The 21030-nt window shown below is 50.6% G+C and overlaps 1 protein-coding gene and 1 long non-coding RNA gene across 22 annotated transcripts in view; one reads left to right on the top strand and one right to left on the bottom strand.

The window, feature by feature from the left end:
- DYSF (dysferlin) overlaps window positions 1-21030 on the top strand; it is a 223156-nt gene that overhangs the window by 56322 nt on the left and 145804 nt on the right. For 12 of the 21 annotated variants that reach the window (XM_061431947.1, XM_061431954.1, XM_061431961.1 and 9 more), the window contains 10 exons: window positions 2138-2252; window positions 3407-3499; window positions 3838-4049; window positions 6015-6143; window positions 6531-6593; window positions 7255-7305; window positions 9092-9122; window positions 9728-9843; window positions 15310-15436; window positions 18093-18196. In XM_061431947.1, coding sequence (XP_061287931.1) covers window positions 2138-2252; window positions 3407-3499; window positions 3838-4049; window positions 6015-6143; window positions 6531-6593; window positions 7255-7305; window positions 9092-9122; window positions 9728-9843; window positions 15310-15436; window positions 18093-18196 — 1041 coding nt within the window. The remainder of the gene's footprint in view (window positions 1-2137; window positions 2253-3406; window positions 3500-3837; window positions 4050-6014; window positions 6144-6530; window positions 6594-7254; window positions 7306-9091; window positions 9123-9727; window positions 9844-15309; window positions 15437-18092; window positions 18197-21030) is intronic. The other 9 variants (XM_061431964.1, XM_061431959.1, XM_061431968.1 and 6 more) reach the window with 1 other exon arrangement.
- On the bottom strand, window positions 10267-20295 carry LOC133256843 (uncharacterized). The gene is made up of 4 exons (XR_009739315.1): window positions 18658-20295; window positions 13022-13148; window positions 12805-12849; window positions 10267-10890 (listed from the first exon to the last, which is right to left on the bottom strand). It is a non-coding gene; the product is annotated as an uncharacterized LOC133256843 (long non-coding RNA).

Raw genomic sequence — 21030 nt, 5'->3', positions numbered from 1 at the left:
TGGTTTCTTAAATCAATTATTAATTTTTTTCTGCATTAATCATCTGGCATTCCACTGTAAGGAAAAGTGTCCTCCTGTCGTATTTATTCATTTATTTCTATATGGATTCATATATTCCTGTTTTATTCAGTGGTTTAGTCTGTTACCATCATCATTCATTTTCATGTTTAAAATAGCAAAACATGTCAAAAGGTCCTGTTGGCACGTTTCTATATTTCTTTGAATATTTCCTTGTTTTCTGGCACAAAAATAGATGTTCCTGGGTCATCTACCTTCTCTGGCCTAACCCTGGAATTCGTTACTGCTCCGAAGAGCCCAAATTGCCTTTGGATGAAATGAAGAAAGGCCACCCCAGACCTGAATTGGCGGCTCAGGGAGATGGGCGTGGCTGTGGGCGGCTCTGGTTATCTGGGGCCGCCTGAGCGCCTGTTCTTTGTGTCGCTAGAGCTTGGGGTTGGGGGCGCGCTGGCAGCTCAAGTGGCGACACCTGGTGGTGGTTGAGGAACCTGCACGGCCGTTAGGATAATGCCTTGGATCTGGGACTTAAGGGTCTCATTGCCTTGCTGGGCCTCCTACTAGGGCTCCTGGGATGGCGAACTGCGTCCAGCCTCCTTCCTCAGTGTTCTGAGCACCCTTCCTCACCCACCACACACACCCCCGCCCTGCTCTCCCTTAGCCTGGCTGCCCAAGTCCAGGCCCCAGCCTGAAGGGTTCAAGCTCCAGAGCTGGATACACCCAGGACTGTGAGCTCCTTCCATCTCAGGACCAAGATTCGCTCCAAGGGTTTCCGGACATCCCTAACATTACTCAGCAGAGATGGCTGTCTAGTGAATTACACTGAGTAATTCACTAGATATATTAATTCACTAGATTCACAGAAGATATTATGCATCATTAACAGTTATATTTATAAAGAGTTTATCAAAATTTGGGGAAATGCTTATTGTCTCATATGAAGTAAAAGAAAAATATTTGATGTACAGCAGAGCCTGGTAGGCTGCAGTCCATGGGGTCGCTAAGAGTCGGACACGACTAAGCGACTTCACTTTCACTTTTCGCTTTCCTGCATTGGAGAAGGAAATGGCAACCCACTCCAGTGTTCTTGCCTGGAGAATCCCAGGGACGGGGGAGCCTGGTGGGCTGCCGTCTGCGGGGTTGCACAGAGTCGGACACGACTGAAGCGACTTAGCAGCAGCAGAGCTGAACATTATTCATTTAAAAAGATTGGAGAGAATTATATCAAAATGTGAATAATGGTGGGATTATGCAATTTATTTTCTTTTACATTTCTTTTACATTCTGAAACTTTCATGCTTTGGAGTTTTTCTTACTCTGATGGATTAAAAGGCCGCCCCAGGAGGCCTGCTGGACCAGGGAAGGCTTGCTCAGGCCTCCATTGGCCTGGGAGCAGCAAGACTGGAGAACCTGCCGTGGCTGTACCTTTGCTTCAGGCCCTTTGAAGGGTGCTGGTCTCCTGGTGGGCTTGGCTGGGGTGGGGGCACAAGGCAGCCTCCCCCGTCTGTGTGAACGGCCTGATGGGTCACCCCTCCTCGCTGATCAAAGCCAGAGCATCTGGGGGTTGCTTCTGGGAGGAAAGAGGGCCTCATCCTTTCAGTGCTATCTGGGCCTGAGCAGAGAGAGGCTGAGCTGTCTGTGGAGAAACAGGGGAGGACCCTTGACTGAGCAGAGTGGCCAAGGGGGCTTTTTTTTTCTGAAGATGGGCGTAAGCTGAGAGTTGAAAAATCCTGCAGGTGAAGTTCATTCACTGATGCATTTATAGAAGTTTGCTGGGCATTCAGTTCACTAATTTAATCCTCATTTGACCCTATGCCGAAAGTGCTATTGCTGTCACCACCCCCATTTTACAGATGAGGAAACTGAGGCCCAGAGAGGTTTCAGATCTTGCCAAAGTCACCCAGCTTCTGAGTGGTGGAACTTGATTCCAGATTCAGTGCTCCTAACCACATGACTATGTTGATGGGCCCCTGGGGGTGGCTTTGCTGAGCCTCTTGCAAACCAGACTCCATTCCTGGTTTGGAGGAAAGGAACAGGGATGCAGGAACAGGAAGCATGCTGGAGGGCGGTGGTCGGAGGCCAACACAGTAACCCGGTGCCCTCTCACCCCAATCTGTTCCAGGCCTCGCTGGTCCTGCAGGTGTCCTACACGCCGCTTCCTGGAGCCGTGCCCACCTTCCCACCCTTAACACCTCTGGAACCCTCCCCGACTCTGCCTGACATGGATATGGTGGCTGGTGAGGAGCCCACCCTCACCCTGGCAGGGGTGGGGGGATAAGCCTAGTGGTGGCACCTGAGCCTGGGAAGGGGGTGCCTTCCTAGATTGGGGGCTGCCCGGGCCTGGCGAAGAGAGGCCGTGGGTGGGTGGGAAGTCTGTAGAACTGACTTCTGTCTTACAAAATAAAGCAGCAGGAGGCATGCCCCGTAGGTGCCACTAGGGTTAGCGTGAGGACGTCCTCCCAGTGCCAGCTGTTCAGGGAGGGTGTTGTGCGGGTGCTGGGTACCCGGCCCTCTGCAGCTCCAGAGAGGTGGGAATTTTAGAGGGCGGGCCTGTGCTGGGGAGCAGGTCTATCCTAGGAGATGCCTGAGCCCTGCCCGCTGCCCAGCACGCTGCAGGTCTTTAGCAATGACATGTGGCTAAAGAGTTGGACTTTCCCTGAGAGCCCTGAGCTGATGTCAGGGGATGAGTTCCTGTCTTGCCTTGACACCAAGTAGCTGTGTGGCTTCGGGCCAGTCACTCCCCCTCTGGGCCTACAGTTTATTATTTGTGAAAAGTGAGCAGACTGACCAAGCCTCACAGTTGCCCTTTACCTACCTCTCCTGGCCCTGTGAAGTGAGGACCAGCCCGGGTGGCTGGCTTGTCAGTGGTGGCTGGGGGGGACATGACAGTTCAGCCTGCTGGAGTGAGTAGGAAGCACACAGATGGGCCGGGTGGGGTCTTGCCCCTGGGAAAGATTCCAGCCTTTCTCCCTTGGTGAAGGGAACCCATCCCAGGTGTGCCCTGAGCCCCTCCTGGGGCCCGTGTGGGGCTCCTGGCAGGGGAGGCAGAGCGGGGCCCCTCTTGTTGGCCTTGGCACTGTCTGAACTCAGAGGTGGGGTGATCCCTCTGGACTGGGGTTGAGGGAGGAAGAAGGAGGTGCTCCTGGTGAACGAAATGGAGAGATCGAGGGTCCCAAATGTGCTGGGACCACTTTGAGGTGGATCTGACAAAGTTAGGCTCTGCCCCGAAGGTGGCGAGAAGGTCCGTCTGGACAGACAGGGCACCTGTTCCGGAGCTTTGTGTCGGGCAGGGGCAGGCGGGGCGGGCAGGGCTGGTGGGGTGGGGGGCCCTGGGTTGGCTTCCCTCACCAGCTCCCTCCCCTCCTGGGGCTGTGCCCTGCCCATGTGCCAGGTGGGGGCCAGAGCCTGGCCGAGACCTGGTCCCTGCTCAGTGACAGCACCGTGGACACGAGACACTCTGGAAGGAAGTGGCTGGCCCCCACGGGTGAGAGGCGGGCTGGGCTGTGCCGGCCCTGGCGCCCGTAACCAGCTCACTAGCTGCCGCCATCAGCTCCCCAGAGCGGGGCGAGGCAGCCAGGAGGGCTCCTCCTGCAGGTCCTGGTGGGGAGGGCTGGGGCCATTCTGTCTCCTCCTGCCTGCTAACCGGACTGACCCCCCTCAAGTTTCAGCTGTTGGAAGCTCTTCTTCTTCTCCCTCATCCATCCTGGCTGACCGCTGGGGAAAGAGAGGGGCGGGGGAGGTGGGTGCTGGGCCATCGGGTCTGCCGGCAGCTGGGACCCAGGGGCCAGAGGGACCCAGCCTCATTACAACCCTCTCCTCCAGACACAGGAGGAGAGGAGGACACTGAGGACCAGGGGCTCACGGGAGACGAGGCCGAGCCATTCCTGGAGCAGGGCGGGGCTCTGGGCCCGGGGGCCCCCAGCACCCCGAAGAAACAACCTTCCCATCCACCCCCCTACCACCCCGGAGCGGGAAGGAAGAGAAGCGCGCCTGCGCCCAGCAAGCCTCTGTCGGACAAGCCGCAGGACTTCCAGGTGACCGCGATATCCTCCTTCAGCCAGAGGCAGCCTCTGAGGCCAGCATTAGACCTGTCTGTGTAGCCGTGGGGCAGGTCCTAAGAGGGGAGTCTGGTTCCCCTGGGTCCTGGGCAAACGCTCGATGGAGAGGCCATGTCTTGGGGCCTCTAGGAAAAGCCTCTGCCCAGCCCCTGGTTTTACTCTTAAAAAAAGGCAGGGGGTGGGGGGCGTCACTGCAGAGCGCCAGCATCGCCACAGCTGTTACCTGTTTGCCCAGCCAGATGCCCCCTAGCCAGTGCTCTGGCTCCCCTGTCCACGGGATTTCCCAGGCAAGAATACTGGCTGGGAATACTTGTTCAAAGTGAGAACAGCATGGCTGTCACCTGGGGGCATGCTCAACATGACCCACTGACTCAATCTGCATTTGAACAAGATCCCCAAATCTAAGAAGCTCTGCCTGTCTTTTTTTCTCTATCCGTTCCCCCTGTTAACAGTCATGGTTTTTCTGAAGGTCATGTGCAGTTTGAATTTGTTCAAGCTTGTCACAGAATAAAACTATGAAAACCAACCCTTTGACTTATTTTTATCCAAAAACCTCTCTCATTTAATTTGGGTCTTTTTCTTGTTGTTTTTTTTTTTTTTCTTTTCTACAGAATTTTCCATTTTGATATAATTGCATTTAGTGATATTTAACTTCAGAACTATTTTAACAATTAAAAACAGGAAACATCAATATTTATTTATTAAATGCAATGAATTATAAAACTATATTTCAGTTCCAAATTGTGGTAATTTCAGAAAAGTTTTAGTTATAACCCACAATGTTTGCCTGCTTCCCTGATGACTCAGACAGTGAAGAATCTGCCTGCAATGCAGGAGACCCTGATTTGATCCCTGGGTCAGGAAGATAGCCTGGAGAAGGAAATGGCAGCCCACTTCACTCTTCTTGCCTGAAAGATCCCATGGACACAAGAGCCTGGTGGGCTATGGTCCATGGGGTCACAAAGAGTTGAACACTACTGAGTGACTAACACTTTCACTTTCGTGTTTGCCTGAGAGACAGAATTTTAATTTATTATTATTTGCAAGACATGCCATTGTTTTCTCCTTAAAACAAACAAACAAAAACCTTTTGGGACTTACCTGGTGGTCCAGTGCTTAAGACGCCTAATGCAGAGGGCCCAGGTTCGATCCCTGGTCAGGGAACTAGATCCCACATGCCACATTTAAGACCCAGTGAAGCCAAATAAGTAATAAATGAAAAAAATGATTTTTTTTGGTAGAAAATTTGGAAAATACAATGAAAAGAATAAAGATCACTCACTCCCTCTTCCCATTGCTATTGATAATATATCCTACAGCAGCTTATTTTTAAAATAAATAATTGCTGGTTAGAAATTAGAACCAGTAAACACTATTTTTTCATGAAAGTTTTAACACTTTAAAACGTAATATTCTTAAATCTTTTGATAACTTTGGAGGCACAGATGTTCTTGAAACCCTCATTTATTGAAAGTTCAATGAAGAAAACTCACTTCTAAGAATGTCAGACATTCTGTGCTGCATCTTATACTATATAAGGATGAAGTGGGGTTGCATCACTATGTAGCTCTGACCTCTGAGGGAATTGTCAGTGAGGAGTATTCAAGTCCCCCAAGAACATCACCATCGAGGGGTCTGAGATGGGGCTTGTGCAGGAACTGAACAGGGACTGGATTCTCGGGCCACCCCTGGAATTTACTGCTGGCAACTTACCTGGGGCAGCCTGGCAGCTCTTATGAGGCACCATGGAGTGTTATAGATGCCAAGGACCTTGGTGGGAAAATACTGTTCTTACGATGTTCTTCCTAATTCCTTTTTAATACCTGTCCCAAGAGGCTGGCTGTGAGGGTGGGCCCTGAGATTTCTGACTCTCGCGTGGGGGTGGGGGTGCGTGCCTGACTTCTTCCTCTCCTCCGGCTCATAGCCTCTCCTGGCTTTCAGATCAGGGTCCAGGTGATCAAGGGACGCCAGCTGCCAGGGGTGAACATCAAGCCTGTGGTCAAGGTCACCGCTGCTGGGCAGACCAAGCGGACGCGGATCCACAAAGGAAACAGCCCCATCTTCAATGAGGTGGGAGCCCCTGGGTTAGGGCTAGTGCCTTGGTGGGAGCACACAGCAGACGCCTGGCAGTTCACTCAGGTTTTGCAGATGGCACAAACATTGGGTGGAGAGCAGTGCCAGTCCTGAGTAGGTTATCTGAGGAACTGCAGAGAGGGCTCCTGCTCTTACTCCTGCCTTGGGCTCCCCCTGCTCCACACCCCCACCATCCGTGGGACCGGCCACCCTGTCCTTGAGATGACCACTTCCGTGAGGTTGAATCCCCAGAGCCTGGTGCTGGGTTGAGCCCACCGCACACTCACTGTGTGGACCAGCCCTGGAGGCTGGGTGGTGGCCGTCTCCTCCCGGCCCCGGGCTCAGCGGGCCTTCATCTGTCTCCCTCTCGCCCTGAACCAACAGACTCTCTTCTTCAATGTGTTTGACTCTCCCGCGGAGCTGTTCAATGAGCCCATCTTCATCACGGTACGTGCCAGCCATCGGACGCTTTCTGTGGGCTCTGTGTGTGTGTGTGTGTGCGTGTGGGAGAAGCTTAGACGCTGAGCCCGGGTGACAGGGAGCAGCTCACAGCCTCGCGCTCCCCCCTCCCGGTCCGCTTGGCACAAAGATGCCTTCAGGCTTGGATGCAGGCCGCAGTGGAGTGGGGAGGCCCTGACGCCGCCCAGCTTCCCCAGGGACCAGACTCATTCGTGTTGTGGTCCTTTGATTTTCATCTTATTTTGTTTGTCTATATGTCTGCTTCTGGCCAAGGTTTTGTTTCATTGGACCTTAGCTCTTTCCATCATCCTCGCTTCCTCTAAAAGGCAGTATAGTTGAGTGGCTAGAAGTGTGGGCTCTGGAGCCAACCTATCTGGCTTCTAGTCCTGCCTATGCCGGGGAGAGGACGTGTGCTTCTGTACAAGTGGCCTCTGTGCCTCTTTCTTCATCTGGAGAATGGGAACGATAATAGTACCTACTTGTGGGGTTCTCATGAGGGTTAAGCATTGCTTGGAATAATCTCCGGGATAGAGCCAGTGCCGTCGAGAGTGTGGGCTGTTATTATTTGGGAAGGAGGAGCAACTGGGCTGGGACCTGTCTGGGCCAACGTTTACTTGTGGACAAGAATTTTAGTTTGTTTTCCTTTCAGGTGGTGGACTCCTGTTCCCTCAGAACAGATGCTCTCATCGGGGAGTTCCGGGTAAATGGTTTATTCTCTTTGAAAGCAATCAGTTCTCATTTATCCATCCACATTAGCGGAAACTCTGTGGATGATGGGCAGGATTGGTGCTCAGAGACCTGTCTGTCTTGGTCTGTGTTTGGAAAAATACAATGATAAAATCTAAACAAGATCTTCTCCTAACCCAGAAATCCTCTTCACAAAGGTAGTAGAGAAAGAGAGCGCTTTTGTTATTGAATAAGCATTAAACCAATACGATGGTATTGTGGGCCATCTGATAAGAGATTGCGAAGACAGAAAGAAATCCTGTATAGAGCCAAGCAGACACAACCCATTCCATGCGTATTCTTGAGATGAACAATAAACAATTACTAATGTCCACGTGAGTGGCCAGGATAGCGCCTTCAGTACACATGGTTCATCCTGACTTTACCTGGTAATTGGGGTGACAGTCACAAGAAAAATCAGAAAACAAACTTGCATTTTTATGATGGGAGGTAGTTTTACAATTTGGTTAAGGTAGGCTCTTCCCTTGCCAGAGATTGGAGAGCCTGGGGAAAGGCACTCCTGGGTCCTAAAGCTGAGGAATGACTTATCTGGCTTCTAAAAAGATACATTTCAAAGAGTCAGGGAAAGTACTTATATTGACAAGTTTTCCAAGGAAAACGTTGTGAGAAAAAGAGAGGAGAGGCAAATTGCCCCCCTTCTCTCCAACAGGGGGAGTTCAGCTTCTTACTGTTAATCCACATTTATCTTTGCATCCTGGAGAGGCAGTGTGGGCCCTGAGTTTGGGCAGCTCTCTTCCTCAGTCTGGCCATCTGGGGCCAGCGCGACACCAGTGCTCAGTACTCTGAGCTCACCAGGGCTGGGGAATGGGTCCAGATTGGGAGTCGCCCAGGAGGCGGTGTGGGGTGACCCTGCCCCTTCATGTGTCCCAGACGTGCAGAAATGAACCCGCAGAGGACCTTGAACTGATAGCATGGGATGTGTTTAACAGATTAGCGTCAAGGCAACGGGTACTGGAGATCTTCACAAATGGCGTTTTAATGTCATTCTTATTGATTTTCTCAGTTTTGAATCTTCAAGAATTTCTCAAATGGAAAGAGAGGGCACAGGTTTATTTGACCCTCCTTCTGCTTTCCAAATAAAATACGGCCCCTTCTCTGAGAAATAGTCACAGATAGAAAACGGAATCTGTTTTTCTAGAGAAGCAGTTTTTTTTTTTTTTTAAAGAATGGATTGAGCTTGAGTCATTCTATAATAAGTGGGGTCTTATGTTTTGTGTCTCTTATTGTAAGAACCCAAGGGTGAGGTTAAAAAAAGTTTTTTTTCCTAATTATAAAAGTAATCCATAATTTTAAAAAACTTTGTAGTTTTTGAGAGCAATTTTAGGTTCATAGCAAAATCGAGTGGAAAGTACAGAGTTCCCATATGCCCCCGCCCTACACATGCATAACCTCCCCTACCATCACATCAAAACCTGTAGGGTTTTTTTAATAGAAAATTATATAATATAGGAAAAAATAAGAATAAAATAAAAATCACCCAAATCTGCCACCCAGAGGTAGTGCAGTTGCCATCCAGCATGTTTCCTTTGCTCTGGCTTTTCTATGCATAGATACACTTCACCAAACTTCAATCAAGATATATTCCACTTTTTCCCCATGTGACCAACATTTTCTCATGTCTCCAAATGTTCTTGAAAACATGATTTTTAATGCATCAGATTTTTGATTTTCATGCATCATACTTTGTTTAATACTCTGCTGTCAGGACTGTGACCTGTGCCTCTTCTGTTTGCTTTCAGCTGGACGTGGGCAGCATCTACCGAGAGCCCCGTGAGTCGCCCTGTCACCCTCTTGGGCAGGTCTTTGCATCTGGGTTCTGGCTGCATGGGGGCACCCACTTGGGACACTCATCTTTTCTTCTTGGGGATTTTAGACTTTAGAGGTAGAGTCTGATCTTGGAGGTGAGGCTGCAGGAATAAAGAGAGGGCAGCTTTCATTTTCTGGGTAAAACAGGTCCCCAGGAATATCAAACCCTCATGTGGGTTTCAGCTGGCCCAGTTGGGATGCTAAACTGGAAGCCCTAAGCAAAGACTGCTGGAGGCTGGGGTCCCTCCAGATGGATGAGTCATTTGGACGACAAGTCTAGGATTTCTCCGCACCTTGGTCTCTGGTCTGGTCTGGTTACTTCCTGAAGGGGAGGAAAATGGCCTGGGGTCTGGCTTTGGCAGCCTCTGATAGTGGTGTCTGTTGACATTTCTGATTTGGACCTGAATGAACACTCAAAATACCTTTTATTTTAGAACTGGAAGTCCTTCCCCCATGTCTGGGTAGATGAGTTCTTCATCTCACCCAGTGGAGTCCACCCTGGACTCTCTGGTGTGGTCGCAGACTTGGGTCCTTCCAATTTGGGGTCACCAAGGGTGTTGTTCCCTTAGGACATGCCTACCTCAGGAAGTGGCTGCTGCTCTCAGATCCCGACGATTTCTCTGCTGGGGCCAGAGGCTACCTGAAAGCGAGTCTCTGTGTGCTGGGGCCTGGAGATGAAGCCCCCGTGAGTACATTCCTCGTCCTCCTCATAAGCACTACCACCGGGCCATGGGGGCACCAAATGAACAAACAAAAAACTTTAGCTTTTCTGATTTAAAAGAATACATGGCAATTGTGAGAAATGTAGAACATGTGGGAAAGCATAAATATGAAATGAATCACTCATCATTCTGCCCATCAGAGAACCATCATTAATACTTTTGTGCGTATTCTCCCATCTATATATAGTGTATATCTATTCCTTTTCAGATTCTTTTCCCTTAGAGATTATTATAAGTATTGAGTAGAATTCCCTGTGCTGTACAGTACGTCGTTGTTTATATATAGTAGTGTGTTAATCCCAAATTCCTAATTTATGCCCCGCCACCTCTGGTAACCATAAATTTGTTTCCTAGGTTTGGAAGTCTATTTCTATTTTGTAAATAACTTCATTTTTATCATTTATTTGGATTCCACATATAAGCAATATATGACGTTTGTGTTTCTCGGACTCACTGCACTCAGTATGACAATCTCTGGGTCCGTCCTTGTTGTTGCAAATGACATTATTTCATTTTTTTTTAATGGATGAGTAATACTCCAGTGTACACACATACACTCACATATACACTCTCATGCACAATACACATACACACACAGACAAAACCAAAGGATTTCGGAGCAGACACAGGAGCTGGAGGCTTTGTGGGAAAGCCTCCTAATACTCAGTGGCCAGGACCCAGAAGGTAGGTGGATGGAGGCGCTGTTAGGCATGGATGAGGCAGGCGTGGTGGAGGCATGGGGCTGGGGAGCTGATGAGCCTGGCAGGGAGGGTGAGAGAGGACCAGCCTGATGAGGAGGACAAATAATAGGGAAGGGCTAGGGAACACACATTTTTTAAACCCCTGCTGTGTGCCAAGCTCTGTGTTGAGTGCCTCCCGTGGTATGAGGGGGATTGGAGAAGGTAGATAGTATGGAGGCTGTTTTTAGAGAAGTGTCTCAAGGTCAAGGTTTTCCTGGAGCGTTGGTTCTGAGCGGCTGGAGATTTGAGACGTGGCCGTTCCTCTAGCAGCTGCAGGGGAGGGAAGATTAAGATGCTGTTGGTGGAAGACAAGGACCTGTGTTGGTGAGTGACTTGTCCTTGTGGATATTGACTATCTCATGGGAAAACTGGAAATCAGATACACAAATGGTGAAGCAGATACTGAAATGATCAAGGCAGGGGGAGGCAGGAGTGGGGAAAGCGGGTCTCCAGGGGAGGGCTGGGGAGGTGGAGTCCCTGGGGAAAGCCGTGTGTGATGGGGAGGTGGAGGGCAAGGTCCCTGAGGAGGTTAAGGCTGAAGAGCTGGCTGATGATGCAGGCTCAGGCAGCCCCGGTGGGAGGGATTGGGGCAGCCCTGGGTGCTGTGCAGGGCCCGGCAGAGCTCAGGCAGCCCAGTCCCTCCCAAGGGCGCCTCCCCTGCCCTCTCATCCCCTGTTCCTCTGCAGCTCCTCTCTCCAGACGCTGTGCCTTCATGCTCCTGCAGGGCATCCTGAATGTGTTCTCCTTTCCTAAAACACTCCTTCTTCCGCTCCCCATTCTTCAGACCCTGGTTTTTCCCAGATGAAACCACTTTTCTTGAGACCGGCTCAGAAGGAAGCCTGTGTTTTCTGGTCCAGCTCGCCATGGTCTTTGGAATGGGAAGCATGGCCATCTTTGGGCTTCCCACGGCAGCTTCCCAACTTCAGCACTGCCTTCTTCTCTGAAACCCGCCTCTCTGGTTATTTCCCTCCTTCTGGTCTCCTGGGCTGTTACCTACCCTTGGGGCAGGAGGGTCCTTGCTGGCAGGTTTCCCTGTTTGCCATTGTTCCGAGACCAGTGTGTCCTCCCTGATGAGCCGTCAACGTCTGATCTTACCTTCTTTAAGCCCTTGAGCTCAGAAATCCCTCTCGCCAGCAGTTTCTTTCTGCCTCCTTCCCTCCCTCACCCTCAGTGAGTGGTTCTTCCTCACTGAGGTTACAGCCCTGACCCCTGTCTGTTTCCCCGCCCATCAGCTGCCTCCTGCAGCCTGGTCCCCGGCTCCCATCCTCTCTCTCGCTTGGTGCTCGCTAGCCCTGGGGTTTGCTGCTGTATCTCCGTGTTCCCCACCCTCCCCATGACATACTGCCCACACCACCCTTTGGTCAGCTTTGGTGGCAGAAGTCACCTGGAAGTGCTGTCAACCTCTTCTTTTACTTGGGTGATGTTTGCTTCTTATCCCATTCTCCATGGTGGCTGTTTCCTAACTTTCTGGTCTTTCCTAAGCTCCGGCCTCCGCTCCCCTTAAAGAGGCAGAGTTGCACAGTGGCAGAGACGTGAGGGCTGAAGTTCCTCTTCCCTCCCTCTCCCTCTCCCCACCTCCCCTGCATGTGCTTGAGCCCTGCCTGCTTTCTTGTTCAGTCTGTTCTGCCTCTTCTCTGGCTCCTGTTCTCTGGTCTGAACGAGGCTCCAGATTTCCTGATCTCAGAATACCTTGCTTTCACCCCTCCTGTCCAAGTTGTTTTCCTTGTCCTTTCAGCCATCCTCAAGGCTACCTAACTCTTGAGAGGACCCCACGTCCCCTTTCTCCAGTCCTTCACCAGCTGCTCGCTCCTTCATTGGTTCAGTGTGCCTCCCATCACCTCCTTCCCTGAACCACTTGCCTAAGCCCACCCATTGCCAAGTCCCAGGAACTCTTCTCTCATTAATCTGATCTGCTGCTCCACAGTGTTTGATTCCAGAGGCATGTCTTACCTCAAACTCTCTCCTCCTTCAGCATCTATGACTCCCCTCATTCTTTTCCTTTTTTTAAAAAACTGGATTCTTCAAATTCAGCAGCTCAATAGGATTTCACTGCCTGCCTCTCTGCTGTGCCTTTGACATGACATTCAAGGCCCATGACAATCTGGCCTCAGCCAGATTTTGCATTGTATTTGTCTATCTGTGGAGGAGCCCGTCTCTGTCCACTTGGGCTCCTAAATTGCTCACCTCCAGTCTGGATCCTCGCAGCTCCAGATGCTCGGTTTCAGGTTCCTGTAACAAAGCACATGAACACGTCCCTTTGGCCCCTCTGACTTCACCTATGGGAACCCAGTATCATTTGGTGACCACTCCTATGTTAGGTGATATCTTGGGAAGTTGCACTCGTCCCCTTGGTCCCCCAGGTCAGAGCCCTGAACACCCTTCCTCATCCCTCAGTCCAAACCTGGAAGTCAAGATGCACACAGTTGGCCAGTCTCGTTGGTGTGACGATCACGCTGCATGCTTCTCCTCTTTCCAATCCCAAGACCAGAGACCAAGGTCAGGCTCTCACATATCTTATCTGGGCCTTCCTGTGAATAAAGATGTGGTTCAGCCGCTGTGAATCTAGTTAGCCTCCACATTACCACCAAAGTCACCTTCTTTAAACCCAGGTACAATCACATGATGGGCTTCCCAGGTGGCACGACTGGTAAAGAACCTACCTGCCAATGCAAGAGACATAAGAGACACAGGTTCGATCCCTAGGTTGGGAAGATCCCCTGCAGGAGGGCGTGGCAACCCACTCCAATATTCTTGCCTGGAGAATCCCATGGACAGAGGAGCTTGGTGGGCTATGGTCTATGGAGTCGCAGAGTTGGATGCGACTAAAGTGACTTAGCATGTATGCATGCACAAATCACGTGAGTCTCCTCTTAAAAATCTTCCAGTGACCCACCCTGCCTGCCAGTTACTTTCGGGATGAAGTCCAGAATCCTCAGCATCACATTCAAGGCCATTAGCATTTGGCCTCCGGCTGATTTCGCAGGGCCACTTGCTGGTGTGTACCTGCATGGACTCCGTGCTGTGGCCACGCCAGTCAGTGTGACCCTTTCCAGAGTGTACTTCCGTCTTTGTCTTTCCACCTGTCGGAAGGCCTCCTCTGCCTCTGTTGACCAAAAGTCACTTTGTTCTTCAAGACCCAGTCCAGATGCTACTTCCTCCACGATGGCTGCCTTGTCCTCCAGGGAAACTGATGGATCTTTCCTTTCGGTCACCACCCCATGTTTCGTTAGTTTGGTTAGCTGTTGTGTCCGTCTCTGTCACTGAGACTCAGTTTCTTGAGGTCAGGGAGAATATAGTAAATAAGGACCCTTTTATCTCCCCTCTCGCCTAGTACAGGTCTTGGACACAACAGGTGCTCGATCAGTGATCGTAGCCTGTGGGAACGAACAGTGGTGTGGATGACTGAAAGCAGAGGAGGGGATCATTTTCTTCCCATGTGAGCTGAAGAAAGTGTAGAGCTATTAACAGCTCCTTCCCGGGCTCTTGTGTGACACGAGGCACTCTGGGATGGAGAATTTGGCTGCGGGGATTCTGAAGTGGGTTTCTACATGCAGACGGAGTGAGGATGGTCCAGGCAGCTTTGCAAGGAGTGGACTGCTGGGCATGGCCTTGGGCCATCTCTCCTCTATCATCTGCCCCTCAGCTGCCCAAGTGCAGCAGGTGGATCTTTTGTTCCTCAAACTGCACGTCAGCCCTTGCTCTGCGCGAGTTGGTGCCTCTGCCTGGATCCATCATCCAGGTCTCAATGCTGGGCTACCACCAACACTGTCCCCTCCCCCAGTGTCCATAGTTACCAGCCCTCTTGCTCCGTTCTCCCTAAATCCCACCCCCCGCCCGCCCCAGTTCTGCATCCAACCTCTGTGAACTCTCATCCAGCTTATCTGTAAAGTGGGGTATTCTAGGCCCTGGCCCCCTGCAGCATGGACATCACTTGGGCACTTGTTGGAATGCAGAGGCTCGGGCTCCACCCCAGACCTGTTGAACCAGAACCCGTGTTTTAGTTGGAATGTGCAGCAGTAGTCCACAAGACACTGACTCTCCTGTTTCTAATGTACAGCCAAGTTTGAGACCCACTGCTCATGGGGCTTGCTGTCAGAATTAAATGAGAGCATGTATAAAATCAATATATATTATTTTTATTAGTACTGTTCTAATCTAAACACTCAGCACATGCTGTTGCAGTCATTTGCTTAAAGGTGTCTTTCACTGAGAAATGGTGAGTGCCACGCAGGCAGGACCTCTGTCCAGCTTGTCTACTGCTACATCCCTCACCCCCGGCAGGAGGCTGACACTTCTTAGTTGTTAAATAAATACTGGTCAGGTGAAGGGACAGACGTTACTGAAGACGGTGGCCAGCCTAGACGGCTGCCACTTCTGCGCTATTTTTAATGGGCAGGTTGGGAAGGAGACGGTGGTTCTTGAGTGCCTGCTGGTGACACGTGCACTGACACATTATTGAAGTCGACCCTCCCAGAGCCTGGGAGGTCAGTGTCATTGTCTCCACTGTCCAGATGAAGCTGAGTCTCAGGCTAAGGAACCTGCTGCAGATCACAGGCTACGAGTGGGCAGGATGAAATCTGCCTGTCTCCAAGATGCACTGTTTAAGTGTGTTGGTCGAGCTCCCAGAAGAGGAAGGGAAAACGCTGTGCTTGGGGACTCATTAAGTAGTCCGATTTGGTTGTATTGTAGTTGGAGAGAAAAGACCCCTCAGAAGACAAGGAGGACATCGAAAGCAACCTGCTTAGGCCGATCGGCGTGGCCCTCCGTGGAGCGCACTTCTGTCTGAAGGTCTTCAGGGCTGAGGACTTGCCACAGAGTGAGTGTGGGGCCCTTGCTGGGTGACTGTGACGGGGGGACCCTGGGCTAGGCCGCCTCAGATCCCTGCAGGAAGGAGAGGGAGGGGCTGGCCCCCGGCTCCCTCCCTGCCTCCTCCTGGCCTGGCTTCTGCACCCAAGGATCTGCTAGATCTGTGCCAGCCCAGCTTCCCTTCTGCTCTGCTGTCTGGGCAAGCCTCACACCCTCTCTAGACTGTTCTTAGGAGAAAAGCAGCCAGAATTAATGAGAAGTAATATCAATGCTGGTGAAGTCACAGAGATGGAGGCAGTCCTCAGAGTACTAGCGGTCCCTAGGTCCGGTTCAGCATCTCCTAGGCCTGGTCTGGCTGTTCGACCACTCCATGCACCATTTTCTTGGCTCACACTAGGGGAGAGCATAGTTTCAACCAACAAATACAGAATGTTTTATACCTGTATTTTAATCCCATTACTTATTTAAAGGGTTTCCCCATGATTTTGGTTCAATTAAACGTGTACAGAAGGAACCCATTTATTGGTGTCATTAGTCAAAGCAGAAACCCTCAAACAATTAGCTTCATGCAAAACTTGTAAACAGGGACCCAAGGAGTCCCCGACTACTTGTTCTCTTGGACTCAGCTAACAACAGCGCCTGGTATAATTCTGCTAATGCACGCTGGGACCCTGGGCTGGGCTGCCTCAGGTCCCTGCAGGAAGGAGAGGGAGGGGCTGGCCCCCGGCTCCCTCCCTGCCTCCTCCTGGCCTGGCTTCTGCACCCAAGGGTCTGCTAGATCTATGCCAGCCCAGCTTCCCTTCTGCTCTGCTGTCTGGGGAAGCCTCACACCCTCTCTAGGTTTCCCAAGGGTTTGGGGACTGTTCTTAGGAGAAAAGCAGTCTCCTGCACCATTTCCTGATGCTGAAAAGCATCAGCACCATTTCCATTCTATTGTGTGCCTGGCTCCCACCGATTCTCCTTCCCTCCTCTAGGAAGCCCCCGGCTGAAGACTGGCAGCCCCTGGCTGGGGAAGCAGTTGCTGAAATGTTAGAAGGGCTCAGTGTCTCCACTGAGTGGAGACTCCTGGGTGTCCAGTTTGCCTGGGACTGTCCTGGTTTCAGCACTGGAAGTCCCACATCCCAGGAAGCTCCTCCTTCCCTGATAAACTGGGACAGCGGGTCACCGTAGCTGTGGCCGAGCCTTCATCACCCCGGGAAGGCTATGGTGGCCACTGCCTGGCTTCTCAGAGTGGCGAACCCTGTGCTAGCCCTGCTCTGTGTGCTCAGTGCATGCTGGGGGAGTTATGCTCAATATTCTGGAGCCGTGGGGGTCAACCCAGACTGTACATTAAATCACCTCTGGAACTTTAAGGAAGTGCAGATGCTGGGCCCTTCCCCCAGTGTTTCAGATTGGCTTGGTTTCAGGTGGGGCTCACCCACCGGCAGTTTTAAAAGGCTCCTGGTGGTTTTCTTGCTGCAGGCTATGAGCCGCCATTTTGGAGCATGCATTAGCAGAATTATACCAGGCGCTGTTGCTAGCTGAGTCCAAGAGAACACGCAGTCAGGGACTCCTTGGGTCCCCGTTTACAAGTTTTGCATGAAGCTAATTGTTTGAGGGTTTCTGCTTTGACTAATGACACCAATAAATGGGTTCCTTCTGTACATGCTTAACTGAACCAAAATCGTGGGGAAACCCTTTAAATAAGTAATGGGATTAAAGTACGGGTTTAGAACATTCTGCATTTGTTGGTTGACACTATGCAGAAGTGAGGCTGGGGAGCTTCCAAAGGGGGCTGGGGAAACAGAAATGTCTGCTTTGCTCAGGTGAAGGGGATGATGATGTTTAGTTGTCTGCAGTGTTGTTTAAATATAAATAAGAAAAGAATACATGGGTAAATAGAACATAAACATTTGCTAAATATTTGTTAACTGTTGTATTCATGTAGACAGACATTGGCTAGTATACAGTTGTTAAGTGTCCCCTTCTCTCATTTTCTCATTCATGTACACGAATTTGCTAGTCAGTCAGTTGTGTCTGACTCTTTGCAACCCCCTAGACTGTAGCCCGCCAGGCTCCTCTGTCCATGGAATTTTCCAGGCAAGAATACTGGAGTGGGTTGCCGTTTCCTTCTCCAGGGGATCTTCCCAACCCAGGGATTGAACCTGGGTCTGCTGCATGGCAGACATATTCTTAACCATCTGAGCCACCAGGGAAGCCCTTCATATACATACGTACCATTATACAGAGCATATATATGTATACACACATACGTGCATATACACATCTATCATCTATAAATACATACGTAAAAATACAGGTAATTAGTAAAACATTGGTTTGAAGCAGCATAGATTAAATTAAAAAAACAAAACAAAACAGAATTGACTTATTGGTTACCTTCAGGAAAATCACTGAGCTAATGGATATAAGGGAAAATGTCAGACAGGCACTAGTAATGGGATATTACAATAACAACGTCCAATCTTTCTCTGGAAGCTGGGCAAAGGAGCAGCACAGTGCCTTCAGGAGCTGCTGTTTGGAGATGGTCCTCCTTCCCTAGAACCCTGGGCTGAGGGGCCCGTGGCCTCTTGGGGAGTCCCCAGACTGTCGGGAGACACAAGTGGGAAGTGGGGGTTTTGAAGATGGAGAGCAGCAGGCAGTGACCAGCATGTCTTTCTCCTCAGTGGACGATGCCGTGATGGACAACGTGAGGCAGATCTTTGGCTTTGACAGTAACAAGAAGAACTTGGTGGATCCCTTTGTGGAAGTCAGCTTTGCAGGGAAAATGGTAAGAAGCAAGTAAACAAGAGGACTTGCGGGAGGGTGGCAGCTGGCGTCTCTGTGGATGGGTGCTGGGCACCGTCCTGCCGTGCAGCACAGAGTTCGGGGTGCACAGGGCCTGCCGTGGGAGGCTGCGTGCGTGGGGAGTGGGGGCACTGATCACGGGACACGGGGTGAGACACGCAGGCCCAGCTCTCTGGGGCTAACGTGCACACACGCAGGTCTGCCCACGTGTGTGAGACAGACAGACAGGTGTGGATGGACACGGAGGGGACACAGGGATGGTGGATAGAGACAGGAATATTTGGGGGAAATTAGGCAATAGTAAGTAAAGCAAACCAGATGTGAAGGCACAATGATAGGGAAACAAAAAATATGCAGTAAAACCATAATGATTATTTTTAGAAAGTTGTGCCAGGAGTTGAGTGGAGTAAGGCCACTCTGGTGGGGGTCCTGGGGATCACATACCTCTCTTCCTTCCTGCCCAGAGCGGGGCTGTGGCTCCTGTCCCTCTTGACTTCTGCTGGGACTCTTTCCTCCATTGCACTTCTCTCCCTGACAGCCTCAGCTGCTCCCAGGCTTCAGTCATCGCCTCTCACAGAGGAATCCACAGCTGTGTTTAACTCTGAGCCTTCCCTTCAGCTCCGGAACTCCCTGTGCCTTTGCACATCTCTGTGCTGCCCACCCACCTCCCGCTCGCCCTGTAAAGGCGTCATTTTCTGCCTATACCGCCCCACTTCCAGAAACTACTGTCTTTACCAGTACCACCATCAAAGGCAGAAAATGCGGGCCTGCCTTGATTCTTCCCTCTTTTTTTGACCTCTCTACATCAAGATCCCACTGCTAGCTTTTGCCTTTAAAAATCCCGAGCTCTTTTCCTCTCTCCATGCCCCTAGCCACTGTCATCTCTCCCCCGGGCCACACAACAGCCTTGCGTCCGTTCTCTCATCCGGGTTCTCGCCGTAGAAATCCACCAGCATATTTAGTGTAAAAGAAAGCCCTGTCTGTAAAATGAAGTTCAAACCGCATAACCTGGTTGACCAGAGCTCACCCAGCCGAACTTTCTGGCCTCATCTCCATGGCCAGTATTAGCTTGTACAGTCTTTGTGCGAGTGCGGAGCATCGCGCCCCCTCCTGGGCGGACGCGGCCCTGCAGCCCGCTCGGAGGGCGGAGTCGAGCCGGTTTCAGCGCCACTGGCTGGCTCGCCGCGCTCAGCTTCGGGTACAAACCGCACAGCCCGCACGTGCGCGTGTGTCTTCTCGTCTGCCCTGCGGTCACGCCTCTAGCCTTTCCCCGGGCCTGTGCACTCCTGGCTCCTTCTTGGTCTTCCTCCCCGCAAAATGTGCTGCATCGTTCAAGATCCAGCTTCCGTCACCCACACAGGCTTGCTGTGTTAATTCAGCCCTCAGGGCTCTACGCGGCCTTAGGCACTGCTCTCTTTAAGTCCGTTTTCCATTGCTTTAGGTTGTTCGTTAGCATCTGTTCCTCGGGAAACAGCCCGATCGCGCTTACTCTGTAACCTCAGAGCAGAGACTGTGGTGGAAATACTGGAAATGGGGGAGAATGACATTTCCGGAGGGCTCGGCCTCCGCCCCGGCTCCCGGAACCCCACTCCGCTGGGCTCCCGGGTCCCACCATTGGAAACAGGCGGGCAGAGCAGAAGGGCTGAGGACCAAGCGCGAGGGCTCGCGCCTGCAGCCAGCTGTGCTTTGCTCCGGAGGCAGAGGCGGGGAGCGGGCATACAGGCAGGCGTTGTAGGACAGTTAGGGGAGCCTTTACAAGCTTAACAACAAACGCTAAAAGCGAGGGTGATGATGGAGGTGGTGTGCGCTCCCATTCACACAGCACTTTGCAGTCTTCCTTTTCAGTTAATCTATTCTTACGTTCATTTTGGAAACAAGGAGGGTCTGCCTGCCCATCCCACCAACAAAGGACCTTTGAGGTCAGGGGACCAATTGCTGAGGTCCAGGTTGATTTCAGAAAGGAGAAAGGCCTTGGATAAGCTTATTTCCTCTGCCTGCTACCTGATACCACCACCCTCCGCCTCCCTTATTTTGCTTTCTTTCTTCTTTTATTATTGATGCACACATTTATTAAGGAATTTTGAAAACTACAGGAAAAAGTAAATAACATTACCGGTAAAGCATCATACAACATTTATGTTTGGTGCTTATCTGTCTAGCTTTTTATTTTATTTTACTATGTATCAATATTAGATGCTTTATTGAAGCATTTTTTAAAATTATTTAAAACCACAAAATTTGGAAAACTGTTCAATGAACATTTACCCACTGGTACAGCCTCCACTTAGATGAAACAATTGTGAATGTTTTGCTGCATTTACTTTCTCTCTATGTATATGGATATCCCCCCGGCCCCCACACCACCTGACTGAATCATTTGAAACGTAGTTACACACTTTGCCTCTAAAGGCTTCAGCATACATCTCCTGAGAAAAAGAAAATTCTTTGTAACCACAATAACATTACCACACCTAGGAAATTAGCAGTTATTTTCTATTCTTGTCAGATATTGGCTCATATAAATATCTTTGATTATCCCCCAAATGTCTTTCAGAGCTGGTTTAATTTTGTTCCAATCTAAGACCCAACTGGAATTTATGCTCTGCATTGGTATCTTCTGTAACAACCTTACTCCCATCTCCCCTCCCATTTTTCTCAGCCCATGAGATTGCATCTTTGAAGAGCACGAGCCATTTGTCCATGCCCTGGGTTTGTCCCACCATTTCCTTCTGGTTTTGTTTAACTTGTTTTTCTGGCCCCTGTATTTCGAAGTTAGGTCTCGGACCAGATTAAATTCAAATGAACTATTTTGGCAGG

Source organism: Bos javanicus, chromosome 11 (assembly GCF_032452875.1).
Source record: "Bos javanicus breed banteng chromosome 11, ARS-OSU_banteng_1.0, whole genome shotgun sequence".
NCBI lineage: Eukaryota > Metazoa > Chordata > Mammalia > Artiodactyla > Bovidae > Bos > Bos javanicus.
The sequence above is the reverse complement of the archived record's forward strand: the minus strand, read 5'-3'. Positions and strand labels throughout refer to the sequence as shown.